The sequence below is a fragment of the Acipenser ruthenus genome, chromosome 2 (assembly GCF_902713425.1).
Source record: "Acipenser ruthenus chromosome 2, fAciRut3.2 maternal haplotype, whole genome shotgun sequence".
Taxonomy (NCBI): Eukaryota; Metazoa; Chordata; class Actinopteri; order Acipenseriformes; family Acipenseridae; genus Acipenser; species Acipenser ruthenus.
Genome location: NC_081190.1, coordinates 59,506,846 through 59,523,197, shown reverse-complemented (window position 1 = coordinate 59,523,197; position 16,352 = coordinate 59,506,846). Strand labels below are relative to the sequence as shown.

The following is a 16,352-nucleotide window of genomic DNA, read 5'->3' as shown; positions in this document are numbered from 1 at the left end:
TTCAATGATTAAGAACTTAGACACTAGACACAGTAGCAAAATTGTAATTTTACGAGGATGTCTCCATTTATTCGAAGCTCTGCAGCTGCAGTGCCCCAGTGTTTGCAACATCTGTTTACTACAGTATTCTATTGTTTATAGTACCCTTCAGTGGACTCGATGTTAGATAAGGAAAGCAGAAATCAAAAGTCAAATTGTGTTTTTTTTATTATACGTATTATATATTTGCTAGATTCACACACACACACATATGCTATTTCATCATGAGCCTATAATGTATCACTATTCACCCAAGTAAAATGCGCATCATTGTCATTCACTAACATTCTACCTTCTTTTTATCTCATTAATGTGGTTTCTTATGTTCTTCAGACATATGTGCCCTAGTTATTATTAAACAAAAACATGGAATAACTTAACTTGTTAATAAAAGTATACAATATCAGTCAATTACAATGCAACACTAATATCAACAGCCACACACAATAAAAAGCAATACACAACTCATTACACAATATCAATATTGATTTGGTGCACATATCACAACATTTAATAAACATGACTGTATGCAAATGCTTCAAAGTTTTAACCAAATCACACTGGGTTGCCAAGGATTAACACAGATTCCCTGTAAATATTGAAAACATTACAGTGCAATCTATGGTAAGATATTTGTCACCACTGTTGCGTCTGACATATATTTGAATACGTGTCAGTACTATACTAGTTAGTCAGATACAAGGAATTAATCAATTACTTCAAAACAAAAACAAATAACAAAGCCAGCAGACAAAAGCTTCAACTAGTGCCATTCAGGTCCAATAATCCACACGATAGTCAGAGCTCGTGATTTTTTTCTGAATTTGTAGTAAATGCGTTAAGCTTTTATAACATTGAGCAGTGTTCACACATCTTTAACATGTGGCTTATTTACAGAATGTTTTTTTCAAAGTCTGTTTTTATTAATAAAATCAAGTTTGATATTTCATGAAACTGTTCTGTACTATTTATGGTTTCATAAATATCAGTGTATTTTATTCATCAAAATATACTCTGGAAAAACATTCTTTAAACTACTACTGAGTTAAAGCTTGAACCTATGTATTTTATCTTGCTCTTAATTGTATTAATACTTGTACTGTGATTCTTGAAATGTATTTTTTGTTTAAGACTGAGTCGCCCGGGTAAGGGCGTCTGCCAAGAAATTAATAATAATAATAATAATAATAATAATAATAATAATAATAATAATAATAATAATATCACGTTTATAACATTTTCTCAGCAAGATAAGTGTTGAAATCTTGAGCCCTTGATTTTTTCCAAACCATTACAAATTACATTATGTCAAACTACACACATTTTCAAACCGTTGTTTTTTTTTTTTTTTTTGGCCTTATGACTACGTGCATTGCTTGTGCCTTACCCATGCTAAATTACTGTTTGCTTTCTATACCTAAAAACTGATACGCTGTTTGTCCGTTCTAGGCTTCCGTTTGCATCTTGTACGCTTACGTAAATGTTTTGTTATACGGTCATTTGAGCTTTGCACGATGTCTGAGTATTCGCATGTGAAAACAAGTAAACTTGTGCTAAAAGGATCAAAAGACAAAAGGTGAGGCAATAAGTAATCGTTGTAATATTAACTCAAGTATGATAGCAAGGTGATTATAAGGCATGTTCTGAAATTTAGCACACATACTTATAACAACATGTATATCGCACGGGATTAAAAATCAAGGTAGTTACTAATGTGTTTTTACCTACATCGGTGAAATTTAATCCAGTGGGAATCGTCCCTTTATTTTAATCCCAGATTATTTTCTCGGAGGTCCTATGATTTTTTTTGTTTTGTTTTTTACATTACATTGGAACCTTTTGTAAAACTCAAGCGTTCTGTGTTTTTCACTTCCGTACGAATCGGCCATCAGTATTATGTAATTTGCATTTCCTGGGTATTCGCCTCAGCAATACCAGCCTTCAGAATAAACCATATGTAATATTAAAATTGGTAAGATCTGTTCTGAGATTCTCCACTTCAATAAAACGCTACGATTGCATACATGCCAACAGTCCCTATATGGTCGACACGGTTTCCAAATGTTGGCAAGTATGCGATTGTGCATAACCAAATTGGGGACGGGCGAAAATACAAAACAAATGACGACACTTTAAAAACAAAACACAAAAAACGGATGTTTGAACGGTGTATTTCAAGATACGTATGAAATGCATATCACTCAAAGGGCACAACGGTTGCTCTGGCCATTAAAGAAGATGCAGTGGGATTTGTAGTTTACACGCGGTTCATTGTTTACAAATCATGCACAAACGATTCTCTGGTCACAACATCGCATTTCATTTTTAATTTAGCTGATCACCATCTTTAGTACGGAGTTCAGGGTTAAGCTCTTTATTGTAGTGTGCTACCAAACAAGAACTAATTTGAGCCTATCTAAAGAATTACAGTGTTTTTAGTTGTTTTCAGTCCAGTGCGAATCATGCTAATCATGTAATAATTGATGCTGTGGTGTGATAATGACTTCAGTGCACTCAGTAGGGATTCAAGGAAATGCATGCACATGAATTAGGGAGTGGTTAACATGTAGAAAACAGAAAGTACTGTTTAGAGGAGAAGCTTCAAAGTGGAGCGAGGTAACCAGTGCTGTACCACAGGGACCAGTATTAGGTCCTCTGCTATTCCTAATCTACATTAATGATTTAGATTCTGGTATAGTAAGCAAACTTGTTAAATTTGCAGACGACACAAAAATCAGAGACGTGGCAAACACTGTTGCAGCAGCAAAGGTCATTCAAAATGATCTAGACAGCATTCAGAACTGGGCAGACACATGGCAAATGACATTTAATAGAGAAAAGTGTAAGGTACTGCACGCAGGCAATAAAAATGTGCATGATAAATATCATATGGGAGATACTGAAATTGAAGAAGGAATCTATGAAAAAGACCTAGGAGTTTATGTTGACTCAGAAATGTCTTCATCTAGACAATGTGGGGAAGCTATAAAAAAGGCCAACAAGATGATCGGATATATTGTGAAAAGTGTTGAATTTAAATCATGGGAAGTAATGTTAAAACTTTACAGTGCATTAGTAAGACCTCATCTAGAATATTTTGTTCAGTTCTGGTCACCTTGTTACAAAAAGGATATTGCTGCGCTAGAAAGAGTGCAAAGAAGAGCGACCAGAATTATTTCTGGTCACCTTGTTACAAAAAGGATATTGCTGCGCTAGAAAGAGTGCAAAGAAGAGCGACCAGAATTATCCCATGTTTAAAAGGCATGTCGTATGTAGACAAGCTAAAAGAATTGAATCTATTCAGTCTTGAACAAAGAAGACTACACGGTGATCTGATTCAAGCATTCAAAATTCTAAAAGGTATAGACAATATCGACCCAGGGGACTTTTTCGACCTGAAAAAAGAAACAAGAACCAGGGGTCACAAATGGAGATTAGATAAAGGGGCATTCAGAACAGAAAATAGGAGGCACTTTTTTACACAGAATTGTGAGGGTCTGGAACCAACTCCCCAGTAATGTTGTTGAAGCTGACACCCAGGGATACTTCAAGAAGCTGCTTGATGAGATTCTGGGATCAATAAGCTACTAACAACCAAACGAGCAAGATGGGCCGAATGGCCTCCTCTCGTTTGTAAACTTTCTTATGTTCTTATATACACACAGTGCTCCCTCACTATAAGGCTCTCGGTTATAACGTGCCTCGGATACAACACTCCCTACAGCATGTCCCCCAATTCCCTGTACTAGTGATTCATGCAATGTTTCTACAGTAAATACAGTACCGGTGTTGTTCAAACTGTAAACAACTTCTCAGTCTAACTTAGTACAATAAACGGTTTTATCTTTAGTTAATGCTTCTAAGCATATGTGGGCAGAGCTATTTAAATGTCTGGTGTCATACATATTTTGCCTAGCACACATATTTTCATGCACACCCTTCAATTAGGGTTTACATGCAGTTTTTAAATGTTGGTCCTGCAAATATATAAAGCCAAACCATATGTGTTTTTTTTTTTTTACAGCTTGAGTTAAAACAATGTATGTTAAATGTACATATTTTGCATTTTCATTTAAACTTGTAGTAAGAAAAAGAAGCATAAAGATAAGAAGAGAAAGCGTGACAATGAAGCAGAAAAATTGGATATCGTTGGTGAGTATTTCGGATACGTCACATTTTGAGCTCATATATATATATATTTGTGTATTTTAATGTATGTTGTTGTACAATATTGTTGGTTTGATTTTTCTAATAACATCACAATAAAATGGTAAGCCTATGTTGTATTTCAGTCTGACGGTGCATAATTCTGAATGTCCACACCCCATATGTTTTTTTTGTTTTAATTTAAGGTGGTTGGTGGGTCATAAAAAAATTTGGCGACATCACAGGAACTGTAGCTGTAGAGATGAACAGTAATGCCTATGTCCATGCCTTAGATACCGGACTGTTTACTCTTGGAGCACCACATGGAGGTCAGTAAAGCCTGATTCACACAGGACTGAAAATCACCACATAAATAGGTGGATTCAGAATTTTTACCGACATCGCTGAAATTTAGTCCTGTATGAACTGTCCATTTCATTTTAATCCCAGATAATTTTCTCAGAGGTCCTCCCGATTTTTTTTTTTTATATATACAGGACATCGGAACTCAGGTGTCCTGTGTCTTTACTCCTGTGCGACACGACCATGTCAGAGTTATGTTAGAATTGATACAGCATTTCCGGGGTATTCGCCACGAAAGAAAAACCAGACTTTACAATAAACCAGAATATAATATTAACCCTTTGCAGTCCATTTATTAAGTGCGTGTCAGGCGCGTCAGGTCCAATTTATTTTCATCGAGCAGTTAATTTTAGACGTGCTGTTTAAAAGTATTTTTTTTCCAGTCAAACGGGTTTAAAAGGCCCTGCATATCAACAAAGCACTCACTAGGCATCTCCAGCCCCGCCCCACCCTTTCGTTCGCTATAGCTTTCACATATGCTAAGAAATAAATAATACTAATAATAGTCGTACATACTGATCAATCATCTCCTGATCACTCGTTTTATCACCAAGCCTCAATAATGCGATCCAAGTCATTATTTTATTACTATAACATCCGAAAAAAGCTCTGCAAATGTCTGATATTCTCTGAGTGCTGATGCAGTAACAGCCAGCTTGTTTCCTTATATGTGAAAAATACAGCGAACAAGGGGTGGGGCGGGGCTGGAGATGCAGTACTGAGTGTCCTGTTGATATGCAGTGCCTTTTAAACCTGTTTTACTGTGAAAAAAAATACTTTTAAACAGCGTGTCTAAAATAAACTGCGCGTGTGAAAATAAATTGGACCTGACGCGCTGAATAAATGGACCACAAAGGGTTAAATATGTATGTCCATTTAATTAAATGGTAAATTGGCATGTCATAGGTTAATATAATTGATATACAAACATTATTTACCTAATAAATACTTTAATTGATCAATTATATTTATGAATAAACTGATCATTTAGTAAAAGAAAACACTTAAACAAATGTTTACTTTTAGCTGGAACTATTTTCTTGTAAGTAGTAATATTTCCTGTTATTAGAATTTATTTTTAAATTTGCAGTGTTAATTTAAAAATTAAATAAATCTAATCATATTATAGTCATTTTATAATAGCATTAAGGTACTCCAGGGGGTGGGGTGACATGATATAACCGGACTTTTAAGGGTTAAAGGCACTCTGTTTAATTGTTTTAAATTAACTCACATTTGCTAGTTGGTGGCATATTATATATAAAAAAAACAATAGTTCATATTTCTGTGAGCTTTACATTGTGTGTGTTTGTTTAGGCCTATGTTGGATTATTACCGTTTGTTGACATTGTTAATGTGTCATAGCTTTATTACATATTTAATGGTTTCTTGTTAAAAACTAATAAATTGATCTAAAGGTGTGTGCGTACCCAAAAAGCCTCTGCTGCTTTAAGCTGCTGCAGAACAGTACAAATGAATAGCATACTGAATTAATAATATACTGAATACATTTAGGTTAGTTTAAATGTTTAGTGAAAGTGTAAATATTTAGTAGTAGTAAACTAAACTGAAGCTTTGTTGCTTGTTGTTCAGCAAGTGGAGAAATGTGAAACATGACTGTGCTGGTCTACCAAGTACACTGTTGTACATCCTAAAGCTTTTCTGCTTTTTCAAGGGTCTCTTTTTCTTTTAATGTTACAATATTACATAAAACAATTTTTTAACTTATTTATATATTAAACATTTGAATAAATTATACGCTGTATTTTTTCTTTTATTTAATTGATATATATATATATATATATATATATATATATATATATATATATATATATATATATATATATATATATATATTGCAGAAAACAGTCTTCTACAACTTTCTTTTAAAATGGCATATATGTTAAGGGGTCAGTTAGAATCAATAGCTGAGAGTAATAAAACTGTCCATTAATTTGTCTTTGAAGCATTGAGTTTACAAAGCCAGGCTAATGAACTTAATAAATTGTATTCCATTTATTAAGTGGCCTGTTTTCTTTTGTAGGTGTTATCAATTTGAAGAGTGCAATTGGTTTAGATACTGAACACAATACCATTTTGTAAAGGTTAACCTAAGAAGAGTGTAATGGCAAGTATCCAGGGAATCAATTTGGAGACCTTTTTCAGGAGAGTGAAAGTGCAAAACACTTTCTAGCTGTCGGTTAAAGCTGGGTTTTAGGTTTTTAAGTATCAAGTGAGGTGTCAGTTACTTAATTAAAAATGATGTCACAGTAAATTGTGGTTGGTTCTGAAGGTCATTCATTTTGAACTAATTGGGAAACTCAAAAAGACTTTAAATGAATATTACTTTATACCTGAAGCATTTTCTGATTTATCTCTTAAAGGGCTAAGAAAACCTAAAACCACCTCCCCTGTGGAACTATGCAACCACATGCAATTCAGAGAAACACAAAGCCAACTTTATTTTTTTTGTAACAGACGTTATGCTGGATTGAAATATTTTATGGTTTGTGATGGTAGGAATAAAGATGGGGCCACATATTTCCAAGTCGTAACTAACAACCTTAAATAAATGTGATTGTGTGAAGCTAATCATTAAGCAAGCTGCTGTCTGATAATATAAGTACTGTGGAAGAAAGGCAAAAGGTGGATGTGATTTCCTGAATAATAATAACGTCGTGATTCATTATTAATTCATATTATTTTCCCAGGAATATGCAAAATGTGCAACCTGTCAGTCAGGAAAAGGTTTATTTGTCGGTGGTTTCAGTTGTGTACCTCTGAACCATGGTTGGCGTTTTACCTGTAAGGGTCTACTTCAGTGATGTAAACAGCTGCGGATCTGTACCAGTATTTTCCACTGTATGTTCTTGTATTTAAAAGGTTTGTAGCTGGCTCCCGAGTGGCGCATCCAGTAAAGGTGTTCCACGTGGAGTGCAGGATGCACTCTATAGTCTGGACGTCGCGAGTTCGAGTCCAGGCTATTCCTTTGCCGACCGAGGACGGGAGCTTCCAGGGGGTGGTGCTCAATTGGCCGAGCGCTGCCCGGGGGGAGGGAGGGTTAGGTCAGCCAGGGTTTCCTCGGCTCACCGCGCACCAGCGACCCCTGTAGTCTGGCCGGGCGCCTGTGGGCATGCCTGTAAGTTGCCCGAGAGCTGCGTTGTCCTCCGACGCTGTAGCTCTTGGGTGGCTGCATGGCGAGTCCGCAGTGTGAAAAAAAGCGGTCAGCTGACAGCACACGCTTCGGAGGACAGCGTGTGTTCATTTTCGCCCTCCCGAGTCAGCGCAGGGGTGGTAGCGGTGAGTTGAGCCTAAAAAATAATTGGCCATTCCAAATTGGGAGAAAATAATACAAATAATTGGCAACGACTAAATTAAAAAAAAAGGCTTGTAGCTAACAATAATTTCATAAGTCTTACCTGTTCTTCACACTTCCATTAGCTACAGGTCTCAAATACACATGTTGTAGCATATCATTAAAACATGATATCTGGTACAACATTTGTTCAGTTTCCTTGCCTTCTCAGGAAATCTGTTAGACTTGATCTTGATGGATCACAAATGGAAGTGCATAAAATGTATGGAATTAGTGTAAGCTACTATCACTTTAATATTTATTAGAGGTCATGTCCCAATTGGAACCTATTGGTTGCATAATTTCACTGAAAGTGTAGATCTTGCACTCAGAATGTAAATGACAAAGCATTCTAAACGTCTCAACCACAAAGGTTCTATATAAACAGATGAAGTGAGTTAATATCAGGTTTTCATCTAGATTAATGACTTCTAATATGTTTATAAGTGTTCAGCCGCTACCTCTAATCTAGCTGAGTGTACTTTCTCTTGCACTCTGTATATGACAGACCCAACTCACTTCACTCGCAGACACAGCAAGGACTGCGCAAGAAATACACTCTCAACCTGATTAGAGGTATCCACCGAACACTTACAAACATAAAATATAAAGAGTATCAATATTTAGATCTGTCTATTTAGTTAATAAAGTAAGCAACTGATAAATGATATTTTTTTTCTCAAATTCTAGTTTTATACAAATGTGATGTTTTTCTTGTTCAATTTTCTGCTGTTTCAGCTTAATCTGCATTAAAACCCAGCATTGCATGTTTAAACAAAGCACAACTTCTCGTTCTTTAGATGATGAAGGCCCTGATCCTCCAGAACAGTTCACTGCCATTAAACTATCAGATACCAGGTATGTTTTTCCAAGAGAGGCGGCTTTTGTGTTTTTAAAAGAGAGGCGACATTAATAGCACGTTTATTTCTGATTTATATACTTGCATCCATGTTTCAGCTTTCGAGTCACAACGTTCCGTAGTAACAGAAGAGCTCAGTCTCATCCGAGGCACATGTTTTACTGGAAGAAATATAACTTGTTCCAAAACAAACCCCATTGTTAATCTGTAACACTTGTATACAAAAGACTGATTGCTATGAATTACCCAATTCTGGTCTTTCTAGGTCAGCAGGCTAGATTGAGACGGTACCCATGTGTCTCCTGATGACAAGTTTTTATAACCCCTAATGTCACGCTGGACTCCTTGAACAACAGCTTGCAGGCTCTTTATGCATAGAATACTGTATTTCTATCAGCAGTATTTCAAATATCTTGATAGTGGTGTTTCCTATATTAAAAAAGAATGCTGAGAATTATATTCTGTAGGTTTGAACATTAGCAATACTAATATATTCCTTGTGTTTGGTTTTTTTTCTCATTATTGTGTTAGAATTGCACTGAAGTCGGGCTATGGCAAGTACCTTGGTATAAATTCAGATGGACTTGTTATTGGACGCTCAGATGCAATTGGATCCAGAGAGCAGTGGGAACCTGTTTTTCAGGATGTAAGGATGTCATGGCTTTTTGTTTTTCTGGATTCGGCTTGTGGTTATGATGCTGATGCTGGGGGTTAAATGTCCTCATTATGGCTCAACTACTGGATTGTACCATATATGTTTAAATGTGTATAGACATTCTGTTATCATTAAGTGCTACTTTATAACTCAGATATTTCATAAATGCACAAGTATTGGTATACTTTTTGTACTATAGTTTCTGTACATGCTTAAAACACTGTTCAACAAATGGAATGTGCCTAGTATGAGTAATTTCCAAAGGTTTCTGTCTACTCCGAAAATGTTTGGTGGAGATCCCTGATACAATGATGCCAGATCTGAAGTAGGATTAGATGGGCTTATTAAGTTTACATGGTTCGGTTAATCACTTTTTTACAATAAGGATTTTGGGTAACTTCTTAAAATTCTGGGTATTTTTATTTTTTTAAGCTGCATTGAAAGTACAGTTTGTTATGCTTTATTACAGATTGAATAAACTGCAGAGGGGCTATATGTGTATTTTTTTGTTTTTCTAGGGTAAAATTGCTTTGATGGCTGCAAATAGTTGCTTTGTTTCCTATAATGACGATGGGGATATAGTTGCTAAAAAGAAGGCTGCAGGAGATGAGGAAATGATAAAGGTAAATTTTTGGAGACTCTTAGTGGTTTTTCCATCATGTTTTGAAACTGAAAAATCATAATTTATGTTAGGTTGCTGAGCCACTGAGAAATTCTACCTGCTCTGTAAATGTATAAATGTTTATGTAAATAAATATATTTGGTGAGCTAATTTATAAAAAAAAATAAAAACCTTGGGATTGAAAGAAAATTATTGTTTTGTTTCTTTAATAAAACTTGCTAACACTTTTTATTTTAGATCCGCTCTTGTGCTGAAAGGGAAGCAAAGACAAAAGAAGGAATTCCAGATGAAGATCTGGGGAATGTCAAGAACTGTGAAATCAATTATGTGTATGTGTATTTTGTTTATATGTACATTCTGAATTTTGGTGGAAGGACTCTTAAGTGGGAGTTAAACAAGTAATGACAGCAGCAGTGTGGAGTAGTGGTTAGGGCTCTGGACTCTTGACCAGAGGGTTGTGGGTTCAATCCCAGGTGGGAGACACTGCTGCTGTACCCTTGAGCAAGGTACTTTACCTAGATTGCTCCAGTAAAAACCCAACTGGGTAATTGTATGTAAAAATAATGTGTAAAAAAGAATGTAATTGTATGTAAAAATAATGTGATATCTTGTAACAATTGTAAGTCGCCCTGGATAAGGGCGTCTGCTAAGAAATAAATAATAATAATAATAATGACAATGACACGAGGCTCCCGAGTGGCGCATCCAGTAAAGGCGCTCCTCGCAGGATGTGCCCTATAGCCTGGAGATCGCTGGTTCGAATCCAGGCTATGTCACAGCTGACCGTGACCGAGAGTTCCTAGGGGGCGGCGCACAATTGGCTGAGCGCTGCCCGGGTAGGGAGGGCTTAGGTCGGCAGGGGAATCCACGGCTCACCGCGCATCAGCGACCCCTGTGGCCGATAGGGCGCCTGTGGCTCTGCAGCGGAGCCGCTAGATCTGTGTTGTCCTCCGGCACTATAGGTCTGGTAGCATTGCTGTGGATCTGCAGTGCGAAAAATGACGGCTTGGAAGGAGCACGTTTCGGAGGACGCGTGTTTCAGCCTCCGTTTCCTGAGTCGGCGGGGGGGTTGCGAGCGGTGAGCCGGGGATACAGATAATAATTGGGCATGCTAAACTGGGGTGAAAACCAGGGTAAAAATAATTGGCGATGACTAAATTTAAAAAAAAAAAAAAAAAAAAAAAGACAATGACTGACACATTTCCCCTCTAAAAAGACTTTATTTTGATTCCACTGACTTCACAGAAAGAAGTTTCAGAGTTTTCAGGATCGCAAACTACGAGTAAATGAAGGGGCCAGTGCATCACTAAAGAAGGCAAGGATAGAAGGACATTTTCATGAGACATTATTAGACAGGTATGTTCATTGATTAAAACTGATGCAAAGTATTTTTTTATTACAAAAAACACCCATGCATCTATTTTAACAGTACATTTTATAATATTTCTGGAATTGGATGCATTTCTTTACTCTAAACTTAATTCTGTTTTATTTTATTTTATTTTTTTTATAGGAGAGCCAAGATGAAAGCAGACCGCTACTGCAAATGAAAAACAAAAAAATCTATTTTTTTGGTTTCAACCACCAAACCAGAGTTTTTTTTTTGTTTGTTTGTTTTTTGTTTTTTAAGAATAATGTACAGTCTTAGAATAAAACTATGTGTTGTATGCAATCCTACATTGTGCATTCAACATCCATGCTTTTCAATTACTTCAAGTCCCCTTTAAGCTTTTTTCAGGAGTGGGAATAGACTAAAATTGTCTGGGAGCAAGCCTGCAGCTACTGGATTTAACACGTCATATGGTCTCTCCTGTGTGACAAGCTGCAGGCATTAAATGTAACGAGCACCTCATCAGGTTAACTTAGTGTGAATTACAATGTTAAAGATGACGTATGAAAAGAAATAAAACACATTTAATAGGATTAACACAACATAGAAATGCATGAATGTATTTAACTGCAGAAATTGAGTAATGGCAATGTTTTCCATTCATTTTAAACTATAAAAGATTATTACAAAGTACTTTTTCCAACCAATGTGTGCTTGTATATTTAGTGCTTCAAGTTGTCAATAACACTGGTAAAATTCAGGCATGGAGCTGACTTGTGGCACAGGTTCCTCTCAATAAAGCCATTCGGTCTGTGCCATTTCTGAGATGATAAATGTACTGATTTAGTGATGTTAGAGACCATCTGACTCTTCACTTGTAACTTAAGAAATATTCTAAGAACATATGCCTCTCACAAATAGCTAAATAGCTGTGTATGTGGCTGCAAGTGAATGGAGTGTGGAATACCTCTGGAATGAGTAAAGAACAGCAGTTTCCCTAATAAAGAGACATAGGGGCACCTTCATCTTAATTTAATAGTTCAGGGACCCAACAAGCATTAGAAAACGATTCAGTATCATCAACCAATCAGCTTCCAGCTATAGCAGGCATTAATAAACAGTAGATGCCCTAGAACTGTGAATCAAATTTAAAAGAAATCCATGCAAGTACTGGCTTTTTCTGTTTGACTTGCTGTATTTTAAGCGTAGTTCACATCTATTGGACAGTAAATACTAAACCAAATTTAATTTATTATCCACCAAAACCAGCCAATCAATAATTTGCATCGACTAAAGCAAGCAATCCTGTACCTGCAACTGCCATGTCAACCAATCACAGCCTCAGCTCCAGTGGAGCGCAGACACGGGACAGTTTAGTAATATTGCTCCATTCAGATATCTGGCACTGTTCAGATAAATTATAAGCAGCCCCAAGAAGTGAATAAGTGATTTGTTTAATAAAGTGTATATATATATATATATATATATATATATATATATATATATATATATATATGAAGTTTGAGAAAAAGGAAAACTGCTGTGTACCAAAATGATCAATAAGAAAAAAGAAAAGGATATTTCAAGTACTTAAGGTAGAATAATTGATCACAAATCAATTATCAGGACGTTTCGGACTCAAGTCCTTCATCGGCTGAATCCAAAAAAAAAAAAAAAAAAAAAAAAACTGCTTTAAGAAGTTGATAAAAAACAAACAAGTAGTCTTTTAAACAAAATTCCAGAATGATGATGATGATGACCTCAGAATAGAATGTTCATTCCAAATGGCTCCAAAGTGCCTAGTTTGAAAATTCACATTCCTTTTGTTTCCTGACAGCATTAGTTCTATAGCATTGAACCATATATATATATATATATATATATATATATATATATATATATATATGTATATGTGTGTGTGTGTGTGTGTAATCCTTTATGAACATTTTTGGGACTATTTTCCTGAAACTGTTTTTAGTGGAAGGGTACCCGACAAATCATTAGAAGGTAAATGTAGTGTTTTTTTTAAAGAAAATGAGGATGTTTTCGAATAGCAATAGTGCCCTCTTGATGAAGGCTGTACCGTGTATTAGTTGATCTTGACTGTCGTTAGCACCCTCGTCTTCAGCTTGGGGCGCATAACTCCAGTCACAGTCAAATAACATGCAGTCCAATTATGCTGATTGGACACAAAGCTATCAAAAGCATTACAACTCAAACCAATTCCCAATAGTAACGGCACTAAGTGAACAAAATTAGAAGCCAAGGAAGACATGCAATAGGTGATAAGTGATAAAATTGTGTAATTGCTGTCTACAGGGCAGCACATCATCAGCTATTATTAAATAGGAATTTTAAGAAATACTGTCTTTTCCCAATGGGTTTGAAAACCATGTCAAATAAACTGTGTAAATGCACTTTGCTGTTTTGGGGTGTGCAGAATCGTCCCTAGAAAGACATAAAAATGGCTTTTAGGGCTATTTCTCATTTTTGAGCACTGCTTATGTTGAGAAGCATTGAATGGTCACAGGTAATGCCTGAAGAGATTTCAATTCTCTGTGAAGGTCACTGCCTTTCTGCAAGTGTAACCATTGTGGTTTCATAGACCCAGACAGTACCCATGAATGTCACGCTGCACACCAGAGGAGTTGATTTGTATTATACTGATTTATTTAGTGAATCTGACAAGATACTAAAATACAACAAGTCAATTTCCAGTCTCTGCACATTCTCTCCAACACGAGAAACTCCAGCCACAGCAAACCAGCATTTTTGCCAACAGGAAGTTGCGTTTTTAATATAGTGCACACACTGTCAGTTGCGTATTTTATCCACCAGAGGTCTCCCGGAGTTATTAGTTAACAGTAAAGCAATTACCAAGGAAGAACAATTAAACTGGAATAATTTTGGTGAAAGTTATGTCTAAGCAGGTCATATTTAACTCTGTTTTACAAAGACACTTTCTATTGGGTTTTGGACCATATGGTATACCTTTTCTAAAGTACCAATGAAAAACATATTCTCATAGGGTTTATTTAATTTTGTAACCGAGACAAAATAAATGTTAGTAGGCACAAAAATGCCCTGCCGTTCATAAAGTCACACAAACATGAAAATGGAGGCTAACTCCCTCTATAATTGTAACTCACGCAGGACTGGCATTTTGTAATAGCCAATTTGAAGAACTTGAAAGGCACGCTCATGAGCTCTTCCAGGGGATGGAATGAAAGGCTGCAGTTTTTCAAAAAAGGTACAGCAAAAACCCTGAGGCTGCATTCATAATGTTTTAAAGGTTACGACGATTGCAAATAGTATAATCTCCTGTGGCTACTGGAGCACTGGTGGCTATTTAGGAGTCAGTTCAGAGATATGTATCTGCTGTACAGCTTTATTTGCAAACTATCAGCCTCATGCTACTGTAGTTTGTGTTAAGTAAAAAGGTTTAGAAATCCATTTACCTATCTCTATTAAGCTTCAGTGCTCGTTTCGTTAGCATGGTGGATAGGGCTGCTCTATTGAGATATACCTTCAGAGAATTTTCATGGAAATTAAAACGAAACAAAGCTAAGGGGCAGTGAAAATGGTAACGACAGTAGACATTTAAGGGTAGGGAAATTGATTGTAAAACCTTACTTACAACACTATCTTTAATGGCAAGGCAACATTTTTGGCAACTTTTAAAGTAATTTAGTTGAATGTGATTTTATTTTAAATAATTTTTGTATTATTATTATTATTATTATTATTATTATTATTATTATTATTATTATTATTATTATTGTTGTTGTTGTTGTTGTTGCAATTTTCACCAGTTCTCAAAATTATTTGTAAGACTTTAAAAAGCTTCTCTGACAAACTCCAGTTGACTCTCATTGTTCATGTGATCATTTGGAAAACACCAATTCTAAATGATTGCCAAATGATTCCCAAGAACTTGAATTAAATAATGAAACATTTTATTCCCAAAGTCAACTGACCAGATTCTGGTCAAATATGCAAGCAAAAGGTGACATGCAGCTCTGTTGGACAGATAATATTTGACTCGACACAAAGTAATGCCCTGCCAATAGAGGAAACAGGCTTTGTTTGACAGATTCATAGGTAATGTTTATGATATATATCTTCTGAAACCACAGCATTCAATTTCACCTTCAGAAGTGTACTGCACCTTTAATAGTACATGTTGAAAAGTGATGTTTGTGTATTAAACATTTTTTTCCACAACATACCCATGTGAGTAATTGTTTATTTGAGGACTGTTAGGAATTATCATATAACGTGTTTAATGAAACGAACAACTATTGGTTTGCAGGACAATTAAAAATCTGAAGGAATAAAAGGATGCAATTTGTTTCCTTTCCATTAGATGTAATCGTCAGCGCAACGATAAATCAGATCAAATAACTTGTTACTTTGTTTTAAAACAGTTTGGAAACTCTAAATGGGGGGGATAATGTAGCGTATCTATGCAATATTATTAAGTATGTTAACATTTCATATAGATTTATCAACTGTATTTTACCAATACGGTAGTTCCTGGAAAGATTATGCAAGTGATCCTTGTAACAACGGACATCTGCTATCTAACATCTTAGACAACAATTGCACTTATTCCCTAAAACACCCTTGTTAATGCTGCTTTACACGAATTAAGTTATAGGGGGGTTAGGACGTCACAAGACAATAGGTATTCAATATCACTTCCTGAAATCTACAGAAACACAATTCACGTGCATGGGATGAGATCGTCCAAGGGGTGTTACGTTTGTGTATGCCAATGTATTAGCCTGTAAGCAGAGAAAACATGGTATATATATATATATATATATATATATATATATATATATATATATATATATATATATATATATATATATGAACGAAGAAAGGGTATAAACAAAAGAAACGTTTAAACGTTATAATATGACCGTCCCCCATTTTGCAATGGTATAATCCATGGTATAATGACTGATTGTCACGGGG

At 35.7% G+C, this 16,352-nt stretch overlaps 1 protein-coding gene across 1 annotated transcript; it reads left to right on the top strand.

The window, feature by feature from the left end:
- The first annotated feature begins 1,475 nt into the window (after nucleotides 1-1,475).
- Nucleotides 1,476-12,062, top strand: frg1 (FSHD region gene 1). The gene is made up of 9 exons (XM_034013726.3): nucleotides 1,476-1,615; nucleotides 4,124-4,191; nucleotides 4,392-4,514; nucleotides 8,704-8,761; nucleotides 9,294-9,408; nucleotides 9,936-10,040; nucleotides 10,277-10,368; nucleotides 11,285-11,395; nucleotides 11,553-12,062. Exons 1-9 carry the CDS (start codon nucleotides 1,554-1,556, stop codon nucleotides 11,587-11,589), a joined length of 771 nt encoding a protein of 256 aa, XP_033869617.1. The 5' UTR covers nucleotides 1,476-1,553; the 3' UTR covers nucleotides 11,590-12,062.
- The last annotated feature ends 4,290 nt before the right edge of the window (nucleotides 12,063-16,352 follow it).

Excerpts from the sequence above, each read along its gene's own strand:
- frg1 (XM_034013726.3), top strand. The coding sequence starts at position 1,554 with ATGTCTGAGTATTCGCATGTGAAAACAAGTAAACTTGTGCTAAAAGGA. Across the intron at positions 1,616-4,123 it reads AAAGGATCAAAAGACAAAAG|TAAGAAAAAGAAGCATAAAG; the intron begins GTGAGGCAATAA and ends TTAAACTTGTAG. Across the intron at positions 11,396-11,552 it reads CATGAGACATTATTAGACAG|GAGAGCCAAGATGAAAGCAG; the intron begins GTATGTTCATTG and ends TTTTTTTTATAG.